General features: G+C 37.6%; 1 protein-coding gene across 1 annotated transcript in view; it reads right to left on the bottom strand.

Moving 5' to 3' along the window:
* Window positions 1-20,037, bottom strand: part of UTRN (utrophin) — a 485,166-nt gene that overhangs the window by 219,764 nt on the left and 245,365 nt on the right. Inside the window, exon 51 of the mRNA XM_040627923.1 lies at window positions 6,229-6,418. Coding sequence (XP_040483857.1) covers window positions 6,229-6,418 — 190 coding nt within the window. The remainder of the gene's footprint in view (window positions 1-6,228; window positions 6,419-20,037) is intronic.

Below are 20,037 nucleotides of genomic sequence, written 5' to 3'. Positions count from 1 at the left end.
AATATATGCAGATTCAAGAATATAGGGGATATTTTATGATGAGATTCAGTCTAGTTTCTAAAATGTGTTTTAATTTTTTAATGGAAAAACAATTAGCTAGAAAGGGATAGACAGTTACTAAGTAATCTTACTGAATTATTTAAAACTCTTATTTAAAATTTACTGAAATTTACACAAGACTAATATACCATTCAATATGAAGACACTACAAAGTATCACAGAGGTAACAGGTCTTAATGAATGTAGTTTTGCCATATTTTCTCCAAACAGTTTATCAGCCCTTCTCAGAAGATAAGATTTTGTCAAATGCAAAATCAAAGATGCACTAAAACAATACTTATTTCAGAAGCCCAACAAAATTTAATGAAGCAATTCACTTAAACAGCTTTTATAATCAGTCACTAAGAAAAGGAATCTTTCCTTGATAAGAACCCTGAAAGGTTATTTTTTAGAGCCTGAGAAACAGGAGAATTGTCAGACACCCGAGATCCTCATTTCAATCACTCAGTTACCTTACAGAGCTTCTGATACCGAGGAGAAGAAACTGCCATCCTTTGTAAACGATGTAACAAAACCACAACTTTCTGCAGAGACGTTCTCACCACAGCCATCATTTTAAGTTTACCACACTTCTGGAGACACCTCAGAATTTGCATTATAAATGAAGAGCAATGATCATTTCCTCCCGGTCACTGGACAATGATTTGCCAGTTCTCTGAGCATGCTCGTTTCCAGGAATGCATTTGAAAGATACAGGGGTTTAGGTGCTAGGCAAAAGGAGGCTGGTATTCCTTCAACTTCTTCTCAATTGAAAAAAACACAGACAAATGCCACAAAGAAAGCCCCCAGCAGATGCTCACAGCCCGTACTTGCTCAGCACGGCTCGGGCAGACACAATGAGCAAGTTGTTGAGCCAAATGCTGCCTGCCGCTGGAGAGGAGTGCGCTCCGGAGCCAAAAAGGATATTAAGTGAAACATTAAAGCTGCAGATACATAGCAGACATCCCCTGGGAACCGAGATTCAACACATCACCACAGTGCATGCCTCAAGGCTAGTTTATATTAAGAGATCGAGCGGTATTCATTCACTCACTCTAAAAGAGAGATGCGTTCACTACCCGACTGCATGCAGCTCTGGCTGTGCTCTGTGGGATGAGTGAACAGACATTGTTATAAATCTTGAGAAGAGCAGAAGGGTACCTGACTTTAATGATATCAGCCCCTACATTAAGTGCTAATAAATCACCTCCAGACGGGTCTCAGAACAAGACCACCTAAAACAAAACAGAACAAGAAATACCTGCAGGGGGTATGTGGCTTTACCTAGGACACCCAAAAAGCAGGGTCGTCCATGGGCTCTCAGATGCTTGCCCAGGAGAAAAGCCATGAGAAATCGAATTTCTAATGTTAGGTTAGGACTTCTCTAATTATACAGTGAATTTAATAAAATACAAAAGAAAAAAAGTCTGTAACGGACTACTAACATTCCAAATTACCACATTTCCCCTTAGCATCTTCGTGATCTCATCTTATTTGCCATAATGCTGTTTTAATTTTATGAGTAAGAAACATAAAACATGATTATATGATATAAAAACCCAGGACAGAATTTGAAGGTTTTATATGCATGTGCATATGTGAAATGTGTTTTCTACTGTGGCTGAATACTATTACAAGTAACAATTGGGGTAAAGTACTCTTAGGAAATGAGCAAAATAACCCAGAATGATTAAATGACTGGGTCAAAGGGCACAGCCAGAAATAGAAGCCAGACGTTTCTCATTATCAGTGTCCTGCTCGAACTAATAACTCAGGTAAGGCTGCTATTTCTCTACTACCATCATGACTCTTTAAAAGAAATGCAGCACTGAAAGTATTTCTCTTCTTTGACTTTGTCTGCCTTCTCAGTCCTTCATGTTAGTGTGATTGAAAGTCCTATACTGGGTCTCATAGAGTTGTGTTTATCAAGCAGTGTTTTTGTATATTTTGCTGCTTCTGCTTTATGTTTTTTCCCTGAAGGTCTATACTGCCTCCCTCTGGATAGGCTAACAACGTCAAAATATCTATACAAAGCCATCGGAAGAGGCAATCAATGATGTAATTAAAAATATTAAGTTAATAGGCAAAAATAAAGAAACAACATTAGATTCGTGATTATTTAGGTGTCGGGGTTTGGGGAGCTGGTACAGGCGGATCGATAGCAAAGCCATATGTGGTTTCTTTTGGGGGAGGGTGAAAATGTTCTATTTGATTGTGGTGATTATTGCACAACTCTGTGAATACACACCACTAAAAACAACTAAATTGTATACTTTAAATGGATGTCTTGTGTGGAATGTGAATTAAATGTCAATAAAGCTGCTATCAAAAAAATACACGAAGCTGTAATTCCTGTCCCTGAACCAGCAGCTGAAGCTCACACAGTAGAGGTATAACCCGTAAACACCATGCCGGTCGTGGCGGTGGGTACCAGGCAAGATCGACAACAGTCTAAACAATCAAAGCCCGCACCTATGGAATGAGAGGAGGAAAATAAGACTGAAGGAGAACAGGGGAGATGAAAATACCACAATCCCCAAACACACCTTTTGTGAGAGCAAAAGCAGCCACCTGTTATAAAGCCACCCAGGGCAGTAGGCTTTTGCCCAAGAAAGAATCAGATCATCTCAATTAATTGGTTCCTGCTAAAACTGTAAAGCTTGTATTCTGAAATATAATTAAAATGATAATAATATCCTAGAATATGACAAGAAAATTCAGAATAAATGCATTTGAACCAATAGATAAACTTAGAGGGAAGACAATAATAGGCTTTCCTTCAAACGCCAAAAAAAAAAAAAAAAAAAAAAAAAAAAAAGTTTCTGCACTTGAGTCAGATTCCCTTACCTAAATACAGATCCACAGTGACAGCCACGTAGTGAGGCATCTCCTCCTGGATGTTACTCAAATGCCTTATTTCAACATAGAATGAAATTGATCACCCCTTCACACGCCACACTCACTGACACCACCTCCCTGAGTCGTTCTTTCCCTATATTCCCAGCCTCAGCCTCTAATCCTGCCTGGAAATCCTCTTAGTCTCTACCCTTCCCTTGTCTACCCATACCATAAGGTCATTAGGTCTATTCCCCTGGTGACTGCCTCATTTCTGGTCATTACCCCCTCTCACCAGACGGCTGCAAGACCATCTTAGCAGACTGCACACCCTACTGTCAGTTTTGCCAGTTCAAATCCATTCCTAACAATGCCATTGGCTAGATTCCTAACAAAATACAAATCCCATTGCATCACTCTCTTGCTCACTATTCTTTAACAACTTCTCCCTGTGGCCACCAGATTAAAACATAAAATACTTAGCAAGCCAAACAAGACCCTCTGTGATCTGGACCACTCAGAAATTCCGGAGCTGCTCTCTCCAAAGGACTGGGTTTTCTCTTGCCAACTCTGCTGAGGAGGAAAGCCTCACCACCTTGCAACCAGGCAGTAAAACATAAACACATAAATCCCAATGATCATCCAACCTTAACAGAAATGGCATGTATCATAGCATAATCCCAGAAATTAATCTCCATCTTCCATGGTGCTTCCAAACTACCCTTTATCAAATACTTACTCAAATTCACCTTAAACTGAATACAGAGCAGGCTTCTTCATTTTCAGGAAATGCTCCTATGGCTCTGCATCCAGTTGTCGTATACGTGTCATAAGACATGAAGCAAGTACCACCAGTGAACGTGTCAGTGAACATGTCACGTAAGCAGTGCCAGGTGCACCCCTTGTGCACGAGCACACACAGGCTGAGGTTCTGACTCCATTTTTTTCGGTGCACCCGTAAACTGCCCCCATCCCTCACCACGACACCAGAAAATTTATTTTATAATTTCAGACACTCTTGTTCGTACATTCATTTTCTTCAACAGACATATTTCCATCCCCAAACCTTTCATTCATTTTAACTCTGTTCATTCACACCAACGGAGGTGTCATTAATACAAAAAGTCATGGGGTAATTTAAATTCTCTTGTCTCAGAAATAACTCAGCAGAAGGTACTAAGTCTCTAAACGCATCTACCTCTAAGATGCCAAAAATAAAGCCATAGGAGTTTTTTAAAAATAAAATGGAGAGAACATTTTAAAATTAAGATCATTTTTAAAAGGAGCAAGGCAGTGAAAAATCATGCAAATTACCATAACGGGAAATATCCTAAACAAAAGCAAATACATGTGTTTATCTTTAGACAAACAAAGAGACTGAAATATGTTCTTAATAAATGCCCTCTTTAATACTTCTTGTGAGCCACAACATTAAATTTCAGGAACTATTTTTGAGAGGCATTAACTATACATGTCACAATGTGCTTTATTATTTTAGTCAGTAACCTTTCTTTCTTGGTGCTGGTTGCCATAAGACAAGCAATCCTGTGCTTAGTTATTTTTATTTAGAAAGAATTTAAACATCTTCATTTACATTTATTTCTACAGTTTGGGTATTCACTAAATATCGAGAAGAAATTTGAGCTATGGTAAGAATATATTCCAAGATAAAATGTGTCAGAAGGCATTATTAAACTCTAAGACAGGTCTGCATTTTGCTGATGCTAATCGTCAAGGTTCATTTCAAGCCTCCTTGGCTCATTGTCTAAAAACTGTTGCCTCTTCAAATGCACAGCCCGGGTATCTTCTGAGTTGAACACCATTACGTAAAGTAAGCATCCATGGGCATTTATAGGTCAGGCTTCCAGTTGTTTAAATCATAAAAAATAATACATTCTAGCATCGGCCCACACTTAGAGCCCTCTCTAACCCTCTGAAAATGAGATGACAGCTAAATATTTCTTCAAATAACATAGATAGCGGCCTCCTGAGATTCTAGATGGTGAGACAAAAGCATGTATTTAACCTCTATACCTGCTCGGTCACCCTCATTATCAAGTCACGAATGTATTATGCAATGAATAAGAAATAAGAAGTAATGTAAGTAAACATAGATTTTTGTTAAATTAATCTCGAGGCCTCCACCATAAAACACCCTAACAGTCCATATGCATGGGAACAAGTTACAAATAAGTCTATTCCCAAAAGGTCCTTAAAAAAAAAATGTTTATACTTTTTAGTGAAAACACTTTCAAACTTAGAGATAATTCATAAGAATAGGAATAGCTCTAAGGAAGCTACTGTACCCTCTACCCAGAGCCACATATTTGTGAACATTCTGAGTTTCAAGGGAAGAGAATTCTAAGAAAGGACGCAAAAAGCTCATCACACGGAATTTCATAATGCTGAAGCTAGGGTCCACGGGCAGCAGTCAGTATTTACCTAGAATCCACACACACAGCCCCGCGTAGACAACAATATGGAGTAACATAATCTCTGCCCCTGAGGAGTCGTGTGATCGGCTGGGACAGGAGAAGACGTGCCTCAGATGACACTGGGTCATGAGTTCACAGGCATATCAGAAATAATAACGGTCAAAATGATGTGCGAATGACATAGCAGACAGAAGTAAGATGTGAAACTGTGGTAGACAAGGGAACTGCTCCATGAAAATCGCTTTTAAAACCAAGTTCTAAAGGAAAAGGTCTGAGATGGGCAAGACTAGGTCACTCGACACAAAGGTGGTAACTTCAAGGGCACTGAAGCAGTTGTACTTGGGGGCAGAAAAAGGGTACAGGCATGCTACCTGAGATTCCTCATGAATTTTTGTAAAGGAAAGATTTTGTGTTAGCACATTTCGTGGAGGAGAAAAACTTGAACCTCAGACTGCATATACAATCATAGCCATCAAGCTAAAGACATAAAACTAATACCTCCAAGCCTGATGTTCTTAGTTGTAAATTAAGCCACAGAGCCTTTGCAGCTTTTATATTAAGTATGTTATAATAAATGGAGAAAGGAACAACTTCATATTAAAAGGAAATGCTGTCATAATTTAGGATTCAATAAGGCTAAGTGTAATAGGGCTTAAAATGACAAAAACAGAACAGCTATGAGCCTGTAAGTCTAAATAAACAATTATTACTTCCATAAAACAAGCTGTTTTTCCTCTCTTATTAAGTAAAATATTTTAGAAATCTTATTTGCAGAAACCAGTGATTCACAGGGGAGCATGGATCTCATAACAGAATGAGGTAACAACCTCACCCTTCAACGGTAACAAATGTGCAGGTAGCTGCATCAAAAGAGCACAGTGGAAATAAAAACGCTGGGTGCGGATCCCCGCGCGCTTGCCTGCATCTGCTGTGTGAGCTCCCTGGCCAACCCCGCGTCCTGAAGAGCATTCTCCCGCTGAGAGGCGTCCGCAAGCACGTTAACTGTGGTTTCCGCTTCTTGGATCCACTTTAGGAAGTTCTCCAGATCCCGGCGAGAGGCCTGCACTGCCCTCAACTCCGCTTCCAAGGCACTCTGTCTGTCAGCAATGCTGCAGGTAACAACACGACAGGCACGTCTCTGTTACTTACAGTGCAAAAGTCCACATCACGCACACCCTAACAAATTAACACACAGCCTCCAAGGAGCCTTTATTTATTTAAGTACCTAATGTAACTGGGACATTTATTTATATGTGTGGCTTGAATAATCCTTAATGGGAGGAGTATTGTGAATAGTGAGAAGAGGGAGAGAGACATATAAATATTAACAAAATCACAACCATATCATAAAATAATTATGACTCCATTTTACAACTCCTAATTGTATATTAAGTTATCCCCCAATGTTTTATTTCAATACCTTAGTAAAATGCCTAACACTCAGAGGAAATATCAATAAATATTCATGCAATGAGTGACTAAATGAATTCTAGGAAGCACTAAAATCAGAAGAAATACTTAAGATAAAATGAAAATAATTTAAAGGGCTTACTTTATGTATTTTAAAACAACTCAGATCAATAAAAATTGGTTCTTTAAGCTGATTTAATAATATTATATTTGAAAAACACTGGAAAATCAAGCTTTTATAAACCCATCATTAAATCTACATCAAAATTAATACACAGAAATATGGAGTTGCATGATTTAAGGAATATACATACCTGTATATTCAATCTTTAAAACTTTATATAACTCAAAGCTTCATAAGAAGAAAACAAACAATTTTAGGTGCACCTGGGTGGCTCAGTCAGTTAAGCTTCTAACTCTGTTTCAGCTCAGGTCATGATCTCAGTGTTGTGAGATCGAGCCCTGCATAGGGCTCCATGCTGGGCATGGAGCCTGCTTACGATTCTCTCTCTCTCCCTCTACCCCTCCCTGTGCCACTCTCTCCCTCTTTCTCTCTCAAAGAAAGAAAGAAAGAAAGAAAGAGAAAAGAAAAGAAAAGAAAAAGTTAAAAATGGATACTAACAATTACACCCTAGGTGTTTAAACCCAAGGGAACTGAAAACACGTATCTACACAAAATCTTGTATACAAGTTTTCAGATAGCATCATTATTTATTATAGCCAAATAATAGAATCAACCCAAATGTCCATCAATAAAGAAATGGATAATAAAATGTAGTATACCCACACATGAATTACTCAACATAAAAAGGAATGAAGTACTACTACTTGTTGCAACATGTATGAACCTTGAAAACAGGCCAAGTAAGAGAATCCAGACACAAAAGGCCACATACTATGTGATTCCATTCATATTTATATGAAATGTCCAAAAGAGGTAAATCTACAGAGAGGAAACAAATTAGTTGTTGCCTACCACTAGAGTGGAAGGCAACGGGGACTGACTGCTAATCCCAGTTTCTTTCTGGGATGATACAATATTCTAAAATTAAGAGTATTGTGATGGTTGCACAACATGGTGAATATACTAAAAAACTCTGACTTGTACACTTTAAAAGGGTTAATTTCATGGGATATGAGCTATATCACAATAAAAAGTCAGCATGGGTAATATGATCTCGTTTATACACATTTTCTGTTTCATCCACTCATCTATCCGTACATCATGCATCCATCCACGTCCTATATACAGGACTGTCTGTATACATAGATAAAAGGATAAACATCAGGAATGTTAATATTATAAGTTATTTCTAGGTGCTGGGATTTAGGTGCTTTACTTTCCTGTTTGTACTTTTTCTGTATTCTTTAAATTTATAATGAACAAGTATCTTCTTCACACATCCATAAGCAAATTCTTTAAATAAATGGGTAAAAATTTAAACAGAGATCATCATAGAAGATATATGGATGGCAAATAAGCACATGAAAAGATACTCAGCATCATTACTCATCAGAGAAATGTAAATTCAGGCCACCATGAGCTATCACTACATAGTAGAATGGCTTTAAGAAAATGACTATAACAAGTGCTAGTGAGAATGCAGAGTAACTGCAACTCTCATATATTGCAACTGGGAGTGTAAAATGGTACCCCCATTAAAAAACAGTCCAGCAGATTTTTTTATTTATAAAGTTAACCATGTACTCAAGAACAATCCAGCAATCCCACTCCGAGGTATTTACTCAAAAGAAATGAAAACATATACTCACACAAAATCCGTATGCAAATCTTTATTCATAATGGCCCCAAACAGGTAATAACCCAAATGTCATCAAGTGGTAAATAGATAAACTGTGGCATATGCATACAATGGAATACTACTCAACAGTAAACTACTGATAGATGCAACAACATGGATGGAATCTCAAATGCATTCTGCTAAGTGAAAAAAGCCAGACACAAAAGCTATCTGTTTCTGTTCATAAGCCATTCTAGAAAGTCATCAACCTCATCTGAACATTTACGTACTAAGAAACCTCCAATAGTGTTTGGCTGCTTACAGAATAAACCCAAATTGTTTTTCCTGAAACTCAATGTCCTCCATAATCTATCACTAATTCACTTTTCTAGCTTATCTCCCAGTTCTAATACTCTGTTCAGGTCAAAGTGGTATATGCTCCTTTTTCTCTAGGATATTCTTTTTTTTTTTTTCTAAAGATTTTATTTATTTATTTGACAGAGACAGCCAGCGAGAGAGGGAACACAAGCAGGGGGAGTGGGAGAGGAAGAAGCAGGCTCCTACTGGAGGAGCCTGATGTGGGGCTCAATCCCAGAACGCTGGGATCACGCCCTGAGCCGAAGGCAGACGCTTAACGACTGCGCCCCCCAGATGCCCCCCCAGGATACTCTTAATGCTATGCTCACCCAAAAACTTCATATACACATAAAAATGTCCTTCTGACCACCTCCACTTACCAAAATCCTACCGATCCTTAGGGTTAAGGTCTACCTTCTTTAGAACAACCCAGCCCAATTAGATTTCCTTGCTCTGAGTTCATAAAAGGTCATTACTCTTCTTTATACAGAAATTAATCACATGTATCCCGAAAAAGCCCTTGGCTTGTGATCTTGTTTCATGCTTAAATTTTACTTTGACAGCATTACATGGGTTTGTTTTCTGTTCTCCTGTTCTGTAGACTCACTACGGGCAGAAGCAGTCTTATATGTTCTCCATATTTCTCAGAGTCCTTATTACAGTATTATAATAAGTATTTATAGAATAATGACAATCTATTTATAATGTCTTTAAACTTACCTTCCAAACACCAGTTTTCAAGAAGCTACTGAGAGATGGCTACACAAAAATCAGTTTGTAAGTCAAGAAAAAAAAAAAAAGATAAAGCAGCATAAAAACAAGAGATCCAAGAGCAGGAGAAGCAAACAGGCCCACATGCTAATGGTGAAAAGAGATCTCAGAAGAGACAGTGATGAACTGGGCCAGATGAGGGCTGTCATCAGCATTCCAACTGCTACATTTTCTTATTTTAACTTGACAAAACTAATGAAAGATACACTCTGACAAAACAAGGAAAGAACCCAAAAGAGAAAAGAAAAACACACATACATACAAACAAACACATGAAATCCAGGAAACAGGGATTCTAACCTAGGAGAAAACACGGAATACCCCTAGGATTATGGCTGTGCAACAGGCCTAGAAAGTATGTTTACAGAAGAAATGTCTCTAAGAAAAAAATACTAGATGTGACAGACTGCTTACTGTGATTGACTTTGTGGGAAATTATACTGTCAGACCACTGGAAAATGTGGGAAGCATTAGTAATAGGTGCAAAAAAACCTAAGCACATAAAAGCAAGGCAATTACTAATTTCAGGTGAAAAAAACAGAGAGGAAGCAAAATTATAGTAAACTTCAGTGCTTGGCTGTTAATGATGTTTAGACACACATAACAATGTCAGCACTGAATATCTGTTTATCTAAAAATTCAGCAGTGGAATGGTATAGCCACTGTGGAAAACAGTATGGTGATTCCTCAAAACATTAAAAACGGAATTAAAATATGATTTAACTATTCTGTTTTTGGGCATACACCCAAAAAATTGAAAATGGGGTCGTAAAATGATATTTGTGCACCCATGTTCATAGCAGCATTATTCACAATATATGGAATATTCCACAAAATTATGGAAGCAACCAAAGTGTTCATCAACAGATGTATGGATAAGAAAAATGTAATATACACATATAATGGAATATCATTCCGCCTTAAGAAGGAAAGAAATTCTGACATCTGCTACAACATGGATGAACCCTGAACACATTACACTAAGTGAAATAAGCTAGTTACAAAGACACAATACTGTACAATTCCACTTATATGAGGTACTTAGAGTAGTCAAATTCATAAAGACACAGAGTAGAATGGTGGTTTCCAGGGGTAGGGGAAAGAGAATAGGGAGTTATTGTCTAATGAGTAGAGAGTTTTCATTTTGCAAGATGAAAAGAGTTATGGGGATGGATGGTGGTAACAGTTGCACAACAGCATGAATATTTACTACCATTGAACTGATACTTAAAAATGGTTAAGATGGTAAATTTTATGTTATGTGTATTTTAGCACAATAAAAAAAAGTGAAAAAAATGCAATGATGAGGAAGGGAAGAGAATGATAGCATGAGAAAGCTATACCCTATATGTTTACCAGAACAGGATTAGCAATAGACAACGTCTAATACTGATGTTTTGGAAAATAATAATATACTCATTTTATGTAGAGTATGGAAATGTATAAATGACATAAGGAGAAGCCAAAAGAAGAAAAAGTAGCTGCCCCTAAGGAGGGAGACTGTGGTTGAGTAGTGAGAGAACTGCTATATTTTATAATAAACCTTTAATTTTTAAATCATATGTATATATTTCTTTACTTTCTAAAATTTAGAAGTTACCCACTAGAATTTGGGTGGTTAGTGGTGGTGGCTGGTGTTTTATCTTTCACCTAACCCCACTCACATTTTCAATTTTTAAAACATCAACAGAAAAAAGTATTAAGAATAACCAAAACAAAATCGCTTCTCAGCCTTTTGGCTAAGATCAAGTGAAGAATAACCAAAAAAAAAAAAAAAAAGGTTGTGCCAAAAAGGTACCTAAAAGCAAAAAACGAAATGAGTACACACATGCAATTAATCGGCCATGAACAGGCAACTCTTAACACTCACATGAAATTAATGACTATAAAATTTGGTAAAGTCAAATACTTTAATTCTATAGAATCAGTATCATTTATTTTTAAGACTATTTCTATGTATAAAATAGGTTATGTGGCAAACAGCTAATGAAAAAGCAGATCATTATAGATTAGCTCTATTAAACCTTAAGAATGCCCAGACTAGAAGCAAAAGGATGCAATGTCTGAGAATCCTATGGGGTTATTTACCTATAAAAATGAAGCAATTATTAATCCTTAGTCCAGAGCTTTACTTTTTTTTAAATTTTTATTTTTAATTTAAATTCAATTAATTAATATATAATGAGTTATCAGTTTCAGAGGTAGAGGTCCGTGATTCATCAGTCTTATATAACACCCAGTGCTCATTACATCACATGCCCTCTTTAATGCCCATCACCCAGTTACTCCATCCCCCCACGTCCCTCCCCTCCAGCAACCCTCAGTTTGTTTCCTATAATTAAGAATCTCTTATGGTGTGTCTCCCTCTCTGATTTCATCTTGTTATATTTTTTCCTACGTTTTACTTCTTTTACTTTAAATATGCTTCCTCCCCCCATTCCCATTCCCACCAATCTTCCCCGTCCGACCTAATTAATTTCTACTTTCACTTCAGAACTTGGTGCAGACACCTTCTATGGCACCTCACCCCACACATGGCATGATGTCCCTTACCCTATTAGTGTGCCATCCTGCTGTGACAAATCACCACAAACTCATGGCTTAGAGCAACCTGAGCTTATCATCTCACAGTTCCGTCAGTTAGTTTCTGAAACAGGGCTCGCTGGACTGAAATCAAGTTGCCAGCAGGGCTGTGTTCCTTTGTGGAGGCTCTAGAGATAGTTCTTTCTCCTTGTCATTTCCAACGTCCGGCTGGAGGTCAGCCATTTTCCTTGGCTCCTAACTCCTTCCGTCTTCACTTTTAAACATGCATGTAATCACCGGGGCCACTCACATGATCCAAGATAGTCTCCCAACCTTTGGAAGATATTCTGCCACCATATTACATCTCCAATCATGAGTGAAAGTGAATATTTTGTTTCTGTTTGAAGCTTCTGAATCATCAGTGTGCCTGGTATCCCCAGGGCCTATACACAATAGCAACTCAAGTATATATTGAATAAACTAATGCAAAAATAGGAATTACGTCTTTCTTCCTGCAGTATTTTAAGGACAAAATGAGGCATACACACATAAATGTATCAAGATATAGTAAACACTCAATAAATTATATTTTCCCTAATCTTGTACATGAATTGAGTGAAATATCGGGAAATTAATTTTTTTACAGCATGCAAATGTGCACTTTAATAATAAAGGTCCTGGAGAATTTTTTCAAATTCACATATATCTGGGTAAAAGATATTTTTTATCATGAATGTAATTAATCATTAAAAATAGTGAACATACTAGAAGCTAAACTCTATTTACAGCAGTCCAAATTATCTTCATATTATTATAATAAATATAGATTTTAAAACCTTATAATCATAGTGTATATTAATTTATATCTGATTTTTTACTATAATTTCATATGTAATTTCAAATAGAATATAGCTCAAAGGTAACATACCACCCATGTTAGTCTTCTTGAAACTAGATCCAATGCTGAAGTATGGTACACTGGACACACTACAAGAATCTTTTACCCCTTTTCAAGGAATTTCACATGATTTATCATACTACCGTAAGGCCAAAAATAATTGCTAAAATGAGAGGTTCAGGAATGTGTATGCACACTTTATCGCACAGGCTAATAAATTACCTTTAATGCCATTTGCACATTGCTCTCAGAAGAAAACGACCTAATTCCACCACCTCTGCCATTTACTGGTTATATGGCTTGGGATAAATCACTTCAAATTTCCAATTTTTTTTTCCCATCCTTAAAATAAGTTGCTTGGACTAGATGAGTAAAGGACCCACTTCAGAGTCTCCGGGGGTCCTTTTAAAACCACATAATCCATCACTGAGAATATGAAACCTGCTAGAAGAGATCCTCCATTTTCACCCCCAACCCTTGCTTCAAATCCAGCTTCATCAAGAATCACTGCATGTAAATGAAATGCTTCTGATGGGGAGGGATGAGTGCAGGGCAGGCAGCACGAAGGTTGGGAAGTGTTCATGTGCAAGTTCCTAAGATCACATCCAGCACTGAACTCACATTTGTCTATAATTCTCATGGAATAGTTCATATCTGGCAGTTCAGGTCGCTACATCTCAAGATCAGAAGAGCCAGAGAAGGTTCTGAGAAATGTAATGGGAGAATACAGGGGAAGGAGCACGGTTACGGGGGGGAAGAAGGATTTCAAGTTTAGGGAATTGTGGCTACTAGACAAAGGAAGAGATTTTTTTTTAATCTTTTTAAACTTATAAATAATAAAGAATAAGGATAGGCTGAAAATCTAACTGTAACAATATTTGAAGTTTAGAAGGGTAACTTTAGCAGAAACAAGAATTTTTACTTCAAACAGAAATAAAAGACTACAGAATTCTTTGGGACAAGAAATGGTGCACACTGAAAATATAAATAGCTTCTCAAAAAAGATTCGAGGAATCCATGGGTGACAGATTTATAATAGTTTATCTTAAAGGGAACTGGGATTTTTTAAATGTAAACTCTCAGCTTTTCAAGAGATTTCTGCTATAAAAGCAGCTGACAGTCTACAAAATAGCTTATAGTTATTTTGTAGCATAACAAAACGTGGCCACCCACATAACTGACTTTTTTAATGGTATTTTAAAGATGTTATATAATACCTGATATTTTAAGCTACAAGATATAATATATTAATCCAGTGCGCATGTGCTTATTATAATTGGTTAAAAGAGTGAATGCAACTAGATATGTCCTTTTTTTAGAGATTTTATTTATTTGAGAAAGAGACAGGGAGTGTGAAAGAGCACAAGAAGTGAAGAGGGAGAAGCAGACTCCCCACTGAGCAGGGAGCTGGATACGGGCTCCATCCCAGGACCCTGGGATCATGACCTGAGCCAAAGGCAGCCACTTAACCAACTAAGCCACCCAGGCACCCCTCTTCTTTTTCTATTTTAATGGAAAAGAATACCTTAAGAAACCCACGGATGTGTGTTGCTAAATTTTGGTGTACTTAAAAGGTGACCTTTACAGTTACATGAGATCTAAATATATTTATCTCTTTTGAAAGGAAAATAGTGGCATCAGAAGTTTCAGTGGCATGTAGGAAACTTACAATGAAATAATTCTTTAAGCTTTTCAATGGATGCTTTCACAAGGTAATTTTGTTCTTTGGTAAATAAAATAACATTTAGCTAAAAAATGTATTAAAGCACCCTTTGGGGAAATGCAGTTGATTTGATGAAGAATTAGTCCCTGCAAAAATACCCTACAATCTATGGTCTTTTGGTGACCCAGAGATTGGGTCATCATCATCAAGCACTTAAAGATTCACTCCATGGGATGTAAGGAGACTGCTCTAAGCTGCTAATGCCACACCAATTGGGAAGCTCAAGAAAAGAGCCCCCACTGGCCCCGCACCCACTCCATGATGCCTGCCCTCGACCTTGTATAACGGAAAGGAGCAGCTCTCCACAGGGCTGCCACTGCCAGCAAGTAAATACATAAGACCAGAGAGCTGTTTCCATGACAGAATCTCTATCCCCACACCCTACTTCCCTTTCAGCTAAATCACTACCAAATAGCCGGTCTTCATTAGCCAACCAATATTGGAATGGACCTCCAATACTACTCTGCCCCTTCCCCAATCTGCCCCAATTCACCCCCCAAGCCCTTTTTCTATTATGTCCAGAAATCTATTCTATGATCAGCAGACCAGAGATCAAGTCCTTCACCTTATCCTAAGTGAAATTGGTCTCCTTAGGACCATCAGTTCCCCTGGAAAACTTTTAACAAAGTTTTTTCTTTTCCCTCACAAATCCTACATGCCCCAGGGTGAGTAGTTGGAATAAGGGTCCTCTTCCTTGTTTTCCACTGCTACTTTCAGGCCATTGTTCCCCCACCTTCCAGGCAAAATCCTACTCTTTCAAAGCACAAGACATTTATCCACTATGTTCATATACTGACCTCCAGGCCCACGGTCCCTGCATAATGGTGATAACAATTGCTCACTACTTCAAAAGTTAAGTGATGTCTGAAAGTCAACTCAAGATCTGCCTGCCAAGCCAAAGGGAGGGACTGCAGCACCCAGCAGAAGGGACATCTTAGACACGATTAGGGCTAGGGGCCATCTCTAGCTCCACTCCTCTACAAACACCTTCCTCTCCCCTGCTCCCGACCTCCCATCTGCCTTCTTTCTACTTGCCTCTGAGTAGATGAGCATTGCTAAACATTTATTGTAATAAACCACAAATAGGCAGCCATCACTGCCCAGAAAAACCAAAGTTCCCCCAGGAAGCTCTCAGCCCCACCGACCAGAATTCTGATGTTACCTGTGATCCTATTCATATCTCTCTCAACCCCACCTCCAGCCTCACTGACAATATACCCATGGATCATAAAGAGAGCAGAACCACTGCAGAGAATCTTTCATAGTTAACTAGGTATGTATACGTGTACGCATGTATGTGAGTAGACGTGTATACGTACACATACATATACATAGACACTCCGGGGCGAAACAACATTTCAGACCAAATCAGACATTTGCACTTCAAAAGTTACTATGAGCATTTTTCAACGGTCAATACATCTCAACTCACACTAAAAAATTTGTTAATTGGCATTAAGAGATACAAGCGGCAAAAACATGTCACAGATGAAAACGGCAGTGGTCAATGTATATCACTTAGTTAAAAATGTTAGAGATGGGCCTTTTGTTTGCAGAATCCAACGTATTGGGAGCTAGCTGTGTTTCAGAACTAAGAATTTTCTGTACAATAAAAAATTATCATTATGAATGTATCTGTATGACATAGTACACCCAAGTAGGGTCTGAGGCAGCAAACACATTAATATTTCCACAGCTAGGAACAAGGCAATTTATACCAAGCAGGAGAAATGGAGGCTCTAATAAACAGCCTCATGTCAATTCAAAGCTTTCTGTTATCAGAACGTGTTGGATTTGGGCATTGGAGATAAGGGAATGAGGCCCTGTAACTGTGAATGGCCAAATTACTTAGGCCAATTGTAATTCATACAAAACATTTCCTTTGAAAGCTGATATTAAACGTCACACATTATGCCACAATGACCATATTCCATGAGCAAGTGTAACAACCCTTCACTGCCCCCCCCCCCGAATTTGGCTGACAATGACACATACACAGAATACAGCTGGAAGATAAGAAAGCCGTAATATAAGGCCTCTCAGTGACCACTGCAGAGGACACAATGGTCACATACTGAAGAGTGTTACATTATTCATAGCAGAGGCCCCCATATCTTTCATCAGATCTGGTTTCTAAACTCGACACAGATAAGAACAGTAAGTGGAATCACAGACAGATCTAAGAGGCGGGTACACAGAGCAGTCACCAGCAATCGCTGACATTCTGGTAACAAAGGAGGAAAACAAAATTATTTTTAAAGAATGTAAGAGCCTGACTGCACAGTCCAAAAGGTTTGGCTATCAGTCTCAGCTCTGCGCTTATGAGCTGTGTGATCTCGGGCACTCCTTAACTTTCCTCTGCTTCTGTTTATTCACTGACACAGCGTTGATGAAAACGCGGCCTGTCTCTTATGGTTCGAGGATTAAATAAAATAATGCATGTGCAGGGATTAGCACAGAGCCTGACAATGAGAAGACACCCAATAAAATTCATACACTAAAAATAAAACAGAAAATCTCACAAAGCATAGCAGCCTGAATAAATTTACTACCAATTCTTCAGAACTCAGAGTAGGAAGAGCATTATCATAACTTAGTATAGAAAAATATCATCTTGACTATGCTCTGTGACTTTGAACACGTCATCACCTTCTCTGAGCCTGAGAGCATTACATTAGACCATGCATTCTCAATGGAGGTGAGAAGTGGTTCTTTGGTGGGGCAGGGTTGGGGAGGGAAGTGGAAAAAATCTACCCTTTTTATGTATAAAGCACAACTATAAAGTACAGAGACAGATACACAGCGCACCCATGGCATGAAAATTTTATGGGAGTGGGGATCTAACAAGGCTCTTTGGGGGTTGATAATGTAAAAATGTTGAGAAACCCTGGCTTAAATGCACTGTAAGATTGTGTATAGCTCTTAAAGTTCCTTAATTCTATCTTTACAACAATAACACCAAGAATTTTTTTAAAAAAATGTTTCTTATAAGTCCATATGTTTTGTTTAAGGCAAGGAAAGATTTGTATATTCTAGAAAGGTCTCCAATTAAAACAGTTAAAATTGTAAATATCACTGTGTTTAAAAGAGAAAATCCTCGCAATACATAGAAACCCCAGCTGTCACTCATGAACAGGATCCTGTGAGCTACAGTTTTGTTGTATTTTCCTTGCTTTATAGATAGCAATATACCTAAATCATGTCTAAATTTTAATGTTGATGTATTCCCCCAAAAAATGCAGCAAGAAGACAGAATAAGCACAATGACTTGTAACTACCATAAAATTGGAACACTGTGCTTGTCTTAGCTCTGACAAATGAAAGATCACCTTGGAATATAATTCATTTTTAATTGCCTCTTCCATCTAATCTAACTACTGCTGTAGGCTGTCTTAAAATATTTACAAAGTAAAAGTAAAAAAAAAAAAAAAGAATTGCAGGTGCTAAATAAAGCAGGCTTCACATTCCTAAGTGATCAGTTTTTCTGGTATCATCTACAACAAAAACAGTCATACTTCTTACATATGGAGTCTTGGAAACACGCAGATAAAGTATGCTTAGGGATGATCTTAGTATTAAAGCTGTCTTAATTCAGATATAATTGACATATAAACATTGTATTAGTTTTAGGTGCAGAACATAGTAATTGGATGTAAGTATGTACTGCAAACTGATTAACACAATTAGTTAACATCTATCACCACACATGGTTACACATTATTTTCTCTTGTGATGAGAACTTTTAAGATCCACTTGATAATACTCAAATACATAATACAGTCTTGTTAATGGTCAGCACGCTGCACATTACATCCCTAGGATTTAGTCCTATAACAGGAGTTTATGCTTTAAAGCCATTTTTAATTCACCCTCTTCCTGCCTTAGTTTTGGGACACTTAGTATATCCAAGTAAGTTGTTACAACAGAAGAAAACCATGGAGCATTGCATCAAGAACTGGGGATGTACTGTATGGTGACTAATCTAACAAAATAAGTATTATTTTTAAAAAAATAGAAGAGGAAAACAGTTGTACTAAAATGCTAGAAAGAGCAGTGTTCTAGTATCTTCCGCTTTAACTACTCGGAAGTGTTGTATTTGCTACCCTACTCTTATTTCCTCCAGAATCCTAGGTATATGTAGCAACATACATATACATATAACATATATACATATACATATATACATATGTAGCAACATACATATACATATAACATATACACATATAACACTCATATACTGCCTCATATACATATATACATATGTATACATATACATATATATAACACTCATATACATATATACATATGTATATGTATATATACATATACATATAACATATATACATATAACACTCATATACTGCCTCGTAACTCTTGTCTTTGAGTTTCCCAAAAATCTAAAATCTACTTTGCAGACTCTAACTAAAAACGACACTCTAAAAATGTATAAAACACCTCCATGTCAAACCGTTACTAAATGCTTGGTCGTACTTTATTACCAGTAATATGCATCATAAAGTGTTCTAGTATCATCCATTTTATTCACTGCAAAATAAATGTGATTTGATACAAATTAGCTTTCAGGTGGTTATATCTGAATATATAAAGATGTGTGTGAAACCATAATTTCATTAGACACAGGCATTCCCAGTACTATGCAAGAAGTAAACACTTTTTCCTGATGATGAATATAAACATGCTATCTTAAAGAGACGCTAACCACTGTTTATAGTTCCTCAGATCCTAGGTGTCAAGTGACAGAAAAATCTCTCTTATAAACACATATGCTATTTTAGACTGTTCCAAATATACTGACTAGACAGAGTAATGCAAGGAAAACAAATTAGTCGAAGTCCTAAATATACATAGTAGATTTCAGAAGTCTGGCATCGGATCCATGTGTGCTCAGCTTCAACTAAGGACGACCTGGCCAAACAGCACACTATTTTAATTATATTTTTTTAAAGATTTTATTTATTTATATGACAGAGAGAGAGAGCATTAGTAGGGAGAGCGGCAGGCAGAGGGAGAAACAGACTCCCCAATAAGCTAGGAGCCTGATGTGGGCTCGATCCCAGGACCCTGGGATCATGACCTGAGCCGAAGGCAGATGCTTAACTGACTGAGCCACCCAGGCGCCCCACGCTATTTTAATTATAATTAGGGATAATATTACCCTAATGCATCTGTAAATACCTAACCAGTCCTTACCCCCAGAGTACTACAGGATGTATTCTAGGTTATGCTGGGAGGCATAGGAAAATCAGAACACATAAAATGATCTTTGACAAGGTTTAGACTCAT

Source organism: Ursus maritimus, unplaced genomic scaffold, assembly GCF_017311325.1.
Source record: "Ursus maritimus isolate PB19 unplaced genomic scaffold, ASM1731132v1 scaffold_13, whole genome shotgun sequence".
NCBI lineage: Eukaryota > Metazoa > Chordata > Mammalia > Carnivora > Ursidae > Ursus > Ursus maritimus.
Note: the sequence above shows the minus strand (reverse complement) of the source record. Positions and strands in the feature narration are given on the sequence as shown.